The 12,052-nt window shown below is 47.7% G+C and overlaps 1 protein-coding gene across 1 annotated transcript in view; it reads left to right on the top strand.

Moving 5' to 3' along the window:
- LOC126418819 (cytochrome P450 4C1-like) overlaps nucleotides 1-3,074 on the top strand; it is a 162,199-nt gene extending 159,125 nt beyond the window's left edge. The window contains exon 7 of the mRNA XM_050085763.1: nucleotides 1,025-3,074. Coding sequence (XP_049941720.1) covers nucleotides 1,025-1,268 — 244 coding nt within the window. The 3' untranslated portion in view covers nucleotides 1,269-3,074. The remainder of the gene's footprint in view (nucleotides 1-1,024) is intronic.
- The last annotated feature ends 8,978 nt before the right edge of the window (nucleotides 3,075-12,052 follow it).

The raw sequence follows: 12,052 nt of genomic DNA, 5'->3' as shown, positions 1-12,052 counted from the left end.
CGATGCTGTAAACAGAACCTGGATTCATCCGAAAAAAATGACGTTTTTCCATTCGTGCACCCAGGTTCGTCGTTGAGTACACCATCGCAGGCGCTCCTGTGTGTGATGCAGCGTCAAGGGTAACTGCAGCCATGGCCTCCGAGCTGATAGTCTGTGCTGCTGCAAACGTCGTCGAACTGTTCGTGCAGACGGTTGTTGTCTTACAAACGTCTCCATCTGTTGACTCAGGGATTGAGACGCGGCTGCACGATCCATTACAGCCATGCGGATCAGATGCATGTCATCTCGACTACTAGTAATACAAGGCCATTGGGATCCAGCACAGCATTCCGTATTACCCTCTTGAACCAAGCGATTGCATATTCTGCTAACAGTCATTGGATCTCGACCAATGCGAGCAGCAATGTCGTGAACGATAAACTGCAATTGCTATAGGCTGCAATCCGACCTTTATCAAAGTCGGAAACGTGATGGTATGCATTTCTGCTCCTTGCACGAGGCATCACAACAACGTTTCACCAGGCAACGCCGGTCAACTGCTGTTTGTGTATGAGAAATCGGTTGGAAACTTTCCTCAGATCAGCACATTGTAGGTGTCGCCACAGGCGCCGACCTTGTGTGAATGCTCTGAAAAGCTAATCATTTGTATATCACAACATCTTTTTCTTATCGGTTAAATTTCGCGTCTGTAGCACGTCATCTTCGTGGTGTAGCAATTTTAATGGCCAGTAGTGTAGTATGTGCATTTGCCGTAATCACTGTCTCGGTGGTGTAGTGGTATATGCTTTTGTTTAATAAGCAGCAATTCCCAGGTTCGAGTCCCTATCTGGCACAAATTTTCACTTGTCGCTGCTGAATTGGCGTAAACTCCCGATGCAGTTGATACCGCCCCTCCTCCCCCCTCCCCCCTCCATCTTCAATTTACGTAATGTGAGAAGTCTTCCCCGAAAATCCTTGATGTTGGTGTCCCATCCTGTGCCACTTTGTTGGCCCCACAGTGTGAGTTCCGGGATGTGTGCCTCAGGTTCCTGGAGGAGCACGAGGCGCGCAGGCACCCGTTCGCCTACCTGGCGTTCGGCGGCGGCGCGCGGCGCTGTCCCAGCAGCGAGCTGTCGCTGCAGCTGCTGTGCGCCGCGCTGTCGCGCCTGCTGTCCGCCTTTCGCGTCGCCGCCGCGGGCGACAGCCGCGACCACCTGCAGGACCTGCGCCTGCGCGCCGTGTTGTCCCCGTGGCGCGGCTTCCAGCTGCGGCTGCTGCCCAGGGCCTGATCGCAGCCGGCGGCGGCTCTGCTCCGCTGCCACCGGGCTGTCACTGCAACACCACAAGACAGTTTCCAGCTTCGCTCGTTCTCGAGTGTGTGGTAGAAGTGGTTACGTCAGCCTCATAAGCTGTAAAAGACAAAAGCCACACACCATACGCAGTTATTCGTAGTTTGAACGTCAACGTACATGACCTCGAAACAGAAAGCTCCAAATTTCCTCGTGCACCACTTTCGAGGGGTATTCAATAAGTAATGGAACACAATTTTTTCTGATGGCAGGCTGGTTTTATCCAGGATTATTTCCCACTCTTTTGGCTTCAAGACCCCTTTTTTTTCAGCCTTATCTCCATTCAATACGACGGCCTTATGCCACCTTACTGGGAGAGCCGGTGTGCTGATGTGATGTTACTCTACTGGTTGACGTCAGAGCCAATGTCCTGCTGCATCAGTAAGTTCCGCATTATCCAAGGAATGCTTCCTTCAGTATGGTCAAACAGATGGAAGTTGATAGATACAAGATCTGGGCTACATGTTGATCAGGAAGAGCAGTGCACTGAAGGTCTGTGCATTCCTATTGGATGCCCAGACTTGTATGAGGCCTTCCATTGTCACGAAGAAGAAGTTTGTTTGGATTTTTGTGGTGGCCAACATGCTGAAGTCGTTTCTTTAATTTCCAGGGGGAAGCACAAAATTTTAAGTCCACCAAATGGTGGACAAACGTGTCAGCGCTACCAACAATGCGTCCAGTTGAGCCTTAGGTGTTTGATCATGGTCTGTGCATCACCTCCAATAAGAGTGTCTGCAAATTCCATAATTGCAGGAGTCACACCTGTGACTCGCATTCAGGAGGCCGATGCTTCAATCCCGCGTCCGGCCACCTTGATATAGGTTTTCCGTGATTTCCCTAAATCGCTCCAGGCAAATGCCGGGATGGTTCCTTTGAAAGGGCACAGCCGACTTCCTTCCCTCATCCGATGAGACAGATCACCTTGCTGTCTGGTCTCCTCCCCGAAACAATCCAATCCAATCACACCTGTGTTCAGCTGGCAAGCATACAGGAGATCAGACACGTTTACACGACACTGGTACGATGATGGGAAACCCCTCGTTTAACAACTCACCGTGCTTTTGTTCACTGCCAGGTCTCCGTAGACATTCTCCGAGCGCTACGAGTATTTCCGATAGTCCCGTTTTACTCCGAGAGGAACTCGGTGACAGCACTGTGCTTGGAAAGCACCTCCATTAGAGACTCCATTTTGAAGACTGTGTATAGCGCCGCCATGTGTCAGAACTTTATGAAACTATAGGGGCAGAAGCGGGAATACTGCACGACGTCCCACAACAAATTTCACATTTTTTTATCTGCAACTGCGCGAGGAAAAAGATGTGCTGCATAACGTATTGAATGCCCTCCTTGTAAACGTGTTGCAGAACTGCAAACAGCCCTGCGAATGTGTAATTTCTGGATTCCTGATCTGAGGTCTTGTACATTGACAGCCATGCTATGCATAACTGTGTGTAGCACACCACTATTGTTTTATACAACTTATGAGAAAGATGTGTCCACATCTATTATATTAGTGTTTGATGAATCACCATTTCAAATCAATGGTGTGCTGGAAACAATATGCTTCTTCGAAAGACATACGGCTTGGTGACGGTAGCATGTGGGGAAAACTATGCCAGAAGAATCCACAGAAGAAGAGTAAACTGACATGATTACAGTTGCGACAGCTGTCCACAAAGAAATATTTCCTTTATTACAACACATAAAAGTTCATTGTTACTGAAAATAAAAATACATTATCCAGCCTCTGGTGATTGTTTAATTCGTTAAAAGCCCAGCTATGCCTTGCCCCCAAACAATAGGTTACTTTAGCCTGCTGCGACGTTTATTTCATGTCTTCTCTGTAGTACAGACGATGAGATGTTGGCAGTTCCCCTCCGTGGAGACTGTTTCTTGGGGGATTTGGGAAGGTCCTTTCGTGCAGCCCTTGTGGCACCCTGCCAAGCCCCATCACGACTCCAGCCAGAACCCGTGCACTCTCTCCAGTGACACGGGGCGCAAGCGCCAAACTATGCAACGTGCTACTCGGCAAAATTAAATGGCTGCGTGTGCTGGCGGACCCGCATTAATCTTCTGCTCTGCTACACTGCGCATTCTAGCTTTGACCCTCGAGACTAGGACTTTAGCATTTGTTTAAAAATACTTGCATTGCGCCTGAGCGGCTGGAATTTTGAGAGTACACTTCTTTCAGTGTACTCCTGCTGCTTGAGAAATTTTCAGGGCAAGTTTCGACATATCGGATTGGACCATTCCCTCGTGAGTCTGATGCCACATGCTGCGACGGAGTGCGGCCCACTTCAATTATTCCAGCGTTGTCGCACGCTATTGCTGTCACTCTGTGTGTCTGGTTTGAGGCTAATAGCGATCTGTGGGCTGTTCATTCTCTCCCTCTCTGCTCTCATTGCTGTAAGCATCGTGCTGTGATGTTTTACACCCTTGTGGTGGGTCGTGGTTACAGATTTTATGCGTGTGGGGTGGCCGCGCGAGACTGTATTTGCGTTTCTTGTTCAGACCAGTAGCTCCGGCGCTAGGCGCACGATAAGACTGGAAGGATGTGCTGTTAGTGGCAGTGCCTGTGAAAGTGTTACACGCCTTCTATATCCTGGTACAATATGCCAGGGAATGTATCTGCAGTTTTCCACATTCAGTGTGAGCAAGGAACTGATTATTTTGAAAATCTGTGATGAAGCGCAGTTGTTTCCTGCGCCCTGCTTCCGAGTGGTGCGCCATGACCCCCTAGGGCGGTACACGGATTAGTAATCGATCATCAGTGCCATCCACAGAAATCTAGTGCTGTTGTACTGGTCTGCCTGAAAGTAAAGCTGACTAAGGTGCGCTAAGCTGTCCAAGTTCCGCTGCATGTGAAATAGCAAGTTTGGGCTGCGGACAGTTTCCCATGTAGAGAGCATTGCGCGTAGCGGCATACCGCTAAAGTTTTACATTGGGCACTGGTAGTGTCCTGCGGTGATGGATGAGTGACTGCTACATGTGGTGTAAATTGTGTTGTGGGGTAATTCTCATTGATGGGGATAAACTGATGAATTCACTTCCCTTATTTAAATGTGGGAGTCTGTTAAAAGGAAAACTCAAGAATTTATATTAATCTCTTAATCTGAGTGTGTATTATCACATGAGTAATGTTTAACCATTCGAGTAACAGTGGTTCAAATGGCTCTGAGCACTTTGGGACTTAACCTCTTTGGTCATCAGTCCCCTAGAACTTAAGAACTACTTAAACTTAACTAACCCAAGAACATCACACACATCCATGACCGAGGCAGGATTCGAACCTTGCGACCGTAGCGGTCGCGCGGTTCCAGACTGTAGCGCCTAGAACCGCTCGGCCACTTTGGCCGGCTGAGTAACGATGGCATCGACAGTCAGTTTTAGAATGTTTAGTACTGAATGAAAACCTGCAGTTTTCAAAGAGTGTTTTTTTTTAGGGCTATACAGTTTCTTAATATTGCATTTATGAAATTTTAAATGAAAGTTCCCTCAGAATACCTTTGATATAAAGTTATTTAATCTTTTGATATTCATCTCTAATCTTGTGTTGTCTGTCATATTTAAGGGGTGTTACCACCGTTAGTGGGCCGTGCTTCTTACACTGATCTCAGTTCCGTTGTTGTATTCTCCAACAGTTTATTGAACGTAACTTCTTCTACAATACAATAGCTGGCTCTACAATAGATGTAGACGTCCGTCGATCTAGCTGGAGATGTGGTTCCTCTCGGTCGGCTAGTACTTAGATTGGCAGTGCAGTAGAGCGGCTTCAGTGATATCTTCTTGGAGACTCTGCTATAGCGGTTGCCATTAGCAGCGGACGAAGACTGGTTTGCCTTCAACCGGCCGGGCCTATATAGTGAGCTGGAGCCAATAGAAACCCGGCATAGGAATCCATGGCCGGATATGTCACGGCGACCTCTCCAAGGAAGGTTCCTATTAATCTACTGGAATCTTCGGCGTGTTTACCTGATGTCTTCGCCTGTTTGGGTGTTGGTTTGTTTCCCTCATAGCATGGCTGTTATGCAGTGCTGCCTGCCATTTAGGGGAACCCGATGGCAGACAGTACACACGTCAAGGCGTCTGCGGCCATTACTGCGGGATCACTGGCGCGTGACATCGTTTCACGGGCTGGTGGACCAGCAGCGACGACCGAATCTCCACTCTAGCCTCCGAGGCTACTGTACTTGCTTCAAATGTATTTTTCAGTAAATGCTATTCAGATCAACCTCACGTGTTACTAAATACTACACTTCCTCTCCCAACCAGTAAAAAGTCGGTTCAAGACTCAAACGCAAACTCCGCTTTAGGGGGCCCATCACTTGCCGCCCAAGCCCACAACTGGGATTGGCCGAGTCCACTGATGTTACCGAGCTCCAAAAACGCTTAACGAGATTACTTCACATCCAGGCATTCCTCCCAGTCAGCTTCAGAAGCCGGATGGATTTGTTTCAACAAACCACTTCCGGTTGCTACTAGCAGTCCTAGGTGCCACTTCTTGCTGGCACCTTCAGAAGTTTCTTTGCAGCGACTGCCGGTTAACACCTGTTACTGTGGATAGTCGCCGCTGTTTGAGCCAGCGTTGTCGGCCCCAGCAACAACCGGTTTAGTAGGATTAGCGACAGACTGGCCCACTACCTCCAGGCTGGAGAGAGAGCTGCCCTGCGCCCCCCCTCCCACCCCTCCCCATGTGCTGGCAGCTGGCTCTGGCACAGGGCGAGCACACACGCGGGTAACCACCAAGTGAGGTGTCGCAGAGAGAGTGGGGGACACAACCTGCTTTCATAGAACTAAAACACGATACTAGTAGTAAACTGGCTACCTGCTCCCGCTCAGTGTGGCTAGCGGTACGTCCCTATGGTCGGGCAACTCGTCTGTGTAGCAGTGACAACACACGTGCACAAACACTCCTCGTGAAGCAGTCTGTCTGTTACCGTAAACTGTGTCAGAATCTTTGTATAACTTCCTGAGGTTAGCCTTCACGCACAGACAGAAAAACGCAGCGTGGGAGTTGAACTTATCATATGTACATCTACATCTACGTCTACGTTATTACTCCGCAATTCTCAATCAAGTGCCTGGTACAGGGTTCATCGAACCGTCTTCAAGCTATTTCTCTACCGTTCCACTCCCCAACGGGGTGCGAGAAAAACGAACGCTTAAAGCTTTTTGTGCGAGCTCTGATTTCTCTTCTTTTGTTATAATTATCATTCCTCCGTATGTAGGTGGGCGCCGACAGAATATTTTCACACTCTGAGGAGAACGTTTGTGACTGAAATTTCACGAGAAGACCCTGCCGCAACGATAAACGCCTCTATTTTAATGATTGCCATCGCAAGTCGTTTATCATATCTGTGGTTCTCTCTCCTCTACTTCGCGACAGTACAAACCGAGCTGCCCTTCTTTGGACTTTTTCGATGTCCTCCGTCGATCCTGTCTGATGCAGATCCTACAGCAGTACTTCAGAAGAGGACGTACAAGCATAGTGTAGGCAGCCCTTTTACTAGACCTGTTACATTTTTTCACTTAAATCGTAGTCTTTCGTTTGCTTTACCCACAACATTATCTATGTCATCGTTCCAACTTAAGTCACTCGAAACTGTCACCCCTAAGTATGTACTTGAATTTACAGCCACCTTCTGAACTGTCAGAGGTACTGCTTATATCATCGCGGTCACAGCGAGTGACAAGTGGGTGTACTTATTTGTCTTGAGTCGGCCGTCTAAACATTTGACGTATTCTGACACGCACAGTCGTGGCACGGATTCAAGTCGGTTTGGCAGACCAGCAAACGGGTCCACCTGCACACTGGAATCCGTCGGGGTTTCAGAGGCTCACAGGGAAGTACCTGTGTTCTGAATGAACAGAACGCAAGACCGCGTACTTGTATTTTTCGGGAACGCGCATTTAATAACAGATTGCCGCCGTCCATGACTTCAGTCGCCGAACGCATCGTGGTGTGCCGCCTTGACCAGTTGGCAAAGTAGTAAAGTATTCGCTGCTGCGACGTAGGGCTATAATATCTATTTCTCAGCACCCTGTTCTTTCGAACCATATTTTTCCTTTTTTTATATGGTAGAATATAGATGCTTGGTGGTCGTGTGGTTTGCTGCCATAACCTGGATTCACGTGTATGAAGTGAAGTGGAGCGAGTAGTGTTCTGGTTAGTGTCGTGTGTCGATCCCCTGCAGATCACTTTATCCACCATAGATCCTATTTTAGTAAGGCTTTTGTTAAATAAATATTTTTTGTATGATGTTTCTTTAATAATTTTGTTGTCTTCTCTTGTTTAAAATCAATAAATCGATTGTGAATTAGACTACAACTTCTCCCTGAGTTCTGATTAATAGTTCCGTAGCATTTTTATGGTAGTCTAGATCAGAAACATAAGGAGTAGCTTTTTAATTTCGGGTCCACTGCGTTGATCTTTTACTTCATTAACAATAATCGTCTTTCAACTTTTTACTTTTTACTTTTACAGATGTCTGAGTAGGCTACAGTAATACATACGTCTTTGCCTACCATCGGGTATAGCTTGTATGTCGTTAAAGACAGTGTCTTTTCAGCTTTCCCCACGAGGAAAGCGTCTACAGGCGTTAAATCTGTGGAATGGACCAGCCAAGGCACAGGTCCTCTGCTGCAATCCAACGATTTGGAAGTAGTTCGTGAAGACATGCTGTGATACTCTGTGCACTGTGGCCTGGACAACCATTATGTTAGAACCAAAGGCTCCTCCGAGTCTGCAGAGAAACGTCTTCTAGCAACCGCGAAAGCTGGTCTTTTAGGAGGCTGGGATACTTGTGTGTGTTTAGTGTTCTGTTTATGAAAAATGGGCCTATCAGCTGATGACTCACTACCCCACTCCACATATTTACACTCCACGGACGGTGATGTTCCACCTAAGAAAACCAACGGGGACTGCCAACAGACCATTAATGAATGTTTTGGAGGTTTACCTGCCATGGCTGGTAAATGTGTCTTCATCACTAAATAAGATACATGGTACATCTGGAGCTTTCTGTCATAATGCCCATGCACAGTTTCCCATAATTGTTTCCACGCAGCTCTTGATGGGCACAGATGTGACAAGAATGAAACCCACGTCGATCGAGAATGCATAAGAAACGTGCCTGACTCATGCGACTTCCTCGTGCAATTACGTAGGAGCTAACGTGTGAAACAAGTGCAACAGCAGCAAGAACATTAATTTCCATCTCGTCTGTCATCACTTCTTTCCTTCTGTTGTGTTGTCTATGGGTTACGCTACCACTTTCACGTAACTGGTTGAAGAGATTGATAAATACCTCTCAAGATGGTTGACGTCTATTGGGATATCTTGCAGCATACGCCGTACAAGAATGAACTGCATTCTTCCTACACTCTCCATACACCGTGCACATGTTGGCTTTTCCTGCACTGGTAAATCCAATCGTCCATTTTCGACCTACTGCTTGCAATGCAACACACTAGCTGACTACCAAGTCGCAATGCACTTGAGGAACACACAAACCCACTGTAAGAAAACATAACAACATCGTACATAGCAACTACGCAGGTTGAATGGCACAAACAAGGGTTGGCGTGGAAACTTTTCAAAATACGATATCACGTAAACCATTCACACAATCAATTTCCGTAATGTCTGCGGTGCAAGTTTTCAGTAATTCACCCTGTATTTAATCGGCCCATTACTTTCGATATTTACGCAATGTGTTTTCAAAGAGGGGACGGCAGCTGCTCTCTCGCACCCATTTTAGAAGCGAAGTCCTACAACTGCCCCGTGCAAGACAACTTGCCCAGCACATTCACACTGATTGCTATTACTGTTATATAGAAACACGCAAACAGCAGAAACTACTCGTAATGGGTGATTTGGAGTTCTATTTAATGTTGTTGTTGTGGTGTGTAAGTGTTATTGTAAATGGATTCCTGAATAGCGCAGATCTCTCTCCTCCCCTGCATCTCCAACTCTAGTGACTGTTCATTTTGCACACAAGTACGGGATCACCGTTTTCGGTGCTAGCAACCCCAGAAGTTGCGGTCCATCAACGAAAATTTGTTCCCCAAGTCAAACAAGCATTGTCGCTCAATCATTATGTGGTACCAAATGCACGGATGGGCTGAATAAGACACCACCGATCTACTGTAATATTATCCATCACAGCTGATATCGCGAAAAATTTTACAGTAAGTCCGACACTGGCCAATCATGTGACAGCATGTTTTCCTAATTTCAGTATCATAGGTAAACCATACCTCCTCTACTTTGCAAGTATCATTGCGAGCATTGATAGATGACTGCTCAGTACGTCCATTCACACTTAATTCTCGAACACATAAAAACGATCAAAGTATATCAGACGACGCTATACATACACTCCTGGAAATGGAAAAAAGAACACATTGACACCGGTGTGTCAGACCCACCATACTTGCTCCGGACACTGCGAGAGGGCTGTACAAGCAATGATCACACGCACGGCACAGCGGACACACCAGGAACCGCGGTGTTGGCCGTCGAATGGCGCTAGCTGCGCAGCATTTGTGCACCGCCGCCGGCAGTGTCAGCCAGTTTGCCGTGGCATACGGAGCTCCATCGCAGTCTTTAACACTGGTAGCATGCCGCGACAGCGTGGACGTGAACCGTATGTGCAGTTGACGGACTTTGAGCGAGGGCGTATAGTGGGCATGCGGGAGGCCGGGTGGACGTACCGCCGAATTGCTCAACACGTGGGGCGTGAGGTCTCCACAGTACATCGATGTTGTCGCCAGTGGTCGGCGGAAGGTGCACGTGCCCGTCGACCTGGGACCGGACCGCAGCGACGCACGGATGCACGCCAAGACCGTGGGATCCTACGCAGTGCCGTAGGGGAGCGCACCGCCACTTCCCAGCAAATTAGGGACACTGTTGCTCCTGGGGTATCGGCGAGGACCATTCGCAACCGTCTCCATGAAGCTGGGCTACGGTCCCGCACACTGTTAGGCCGTCTTCCGCTCACGTCCCAACATCGTGTAGCCCGCCTCCAGTGGTGTCGCGACAGGCGTGAATGGAGGGACGAATGGAGACGTGTCGTCTTCAGCGATGAGAGTCGCTTCTGCCTTGGTGCCAATGATGGTCGTATGCGTGTTTGGCGCCGTGCAGGTGAGCGCCACGATCAGGACTGCATACGACCGAGGCACACAGGGCCAACACCCGGCATCATGGTGTGGGGAGCGATCTCCTACACTGGCCGTACACCACTGGTGATCGTCGAGGGGACACTGAATAGTGCACAGTACATCCAAACCGTCATCGAACCCATCGTTCTACCATTCCTAGACCGGCAAGGGAACTTGCTGTTCCAACAGGACAATGCACGTCCGCATGTATGCCGTGCCACCCAACGTGCTCTAGAAGGTGTAAGTCAACTACCCTGGCCAGCAAGATCTCCGGATCTGTCCCCCATTGAGCATGTTTGGGACTGGATGAAGCGTCGTCTCACGCGGTCTGCACGTCCAGCACGAACGCTGGTCCAACTGAGGCGCCAGGTGGAAATGGCATGGCAAGCCGTTCCACAGGACTACATCCAGCATCTCTACGATCGTCTCCATGGGAGAATAGCAGCCTGCATTGCTGCGAAAGGTGGATATACACTGTACTAGTGCCGACATTGTGCATGCTCTGTTGCCTGTGTCTATGTGCCTGTGGTTCTGTCAGTGTGATCATGTGATGTATCTGACCCCAGGAATGTGTCAATAAAGTTTCCCCTTCCTGGGACAATGAATTCACGGTGTCCTTATTTCAATTTCCAGGAGTGTATTTCTAAGACCTCACGCATAGTACTCGATTAATATCTTTGCTTTTGGCGGTCACAGAGCAATCTCGCCCTCTTACGTTAAAAGACCATCCTCACCTCGGCATTGACCAGCCTACCCCGCAACATCGCTACCCAATTAATCCTCAACCGAGCAGACGAATATAGCTACACATCACCTCACTCGACTGAATAGAGCTTTCCTAGTCCTAACCCCTCCAAGTGCACCACTTTTCTAGAGATGTAACCAAGTCTTGGAGCTTAGCACACCATATTGATCTATAGTAATAGATCTCAAACTACCTTAATTTAATAGCATACAGTTAAGAAGAACAAGAATGGAGTGATATTTATACGCAACGTACTTCGACACATTTTTACCTCAATAATCCAATCTATCATGTGTAAAGTATTGTTGCTGCATATGACTAGAATGCAGGCTATATCACGTGACTAAGGCATCCAAATAGAACACTGGGGAAAAAAATTTGACCTTCAGCAATTTGTCCTTCTCTAGAATAAATGAGTCAACGTTTAAATCGTACCTAGTCACAGCTCTATCTCAATCGATCATCCCGTACACTCTCTGTTATCCTTTAACACAGATGTGAGTCAGTTTAGATGTGAATGATTCTCTGTCCTCCTGAAAAGCATCAAATACAGTATTCAACTCGCGTGTATCACTGCTACCTCAGTGGACATACACTACAAGAAAAATTCAACGAGAAAAAATTGACTACCTTCCTGATTCCGCTCGCTTCGATGTCATCGTTTTCCTACATTCCTCTTGTTGCCTCATACTTGACTCCATGTACAAATTGCTCCCTGCGAACCAGAAGATAAGCAAGTACATCCTCATTTTCACAGCGTTTCGGTCTATATTAGGTTAGTTTATATGTATGTGCTAATCAGTTTTCGCATTTCTTT

Source organism: Schistocerca serialis, chromosome 9 (genome assembly GCF_023864345.2).
Source record: "Schistocerca serialis cubense isolate TAMUIC-IGC-003099 chromosome 9, iqSchSeri2.2, whole genome shotgun sequence".
Classification (NCBI taxonomy): domain Eukaryota; kingdom Metazoa; phylum Arthropoda; class Insecta; order Orthoptera; family Acrididae; genus Schistocerca; species Schistocerca serialis.
The sequence above is the reverse complement of the archived record's forward strand: the minus strand, read 5'-3'. Positions and strand labels throughout refer to the sequence as shown.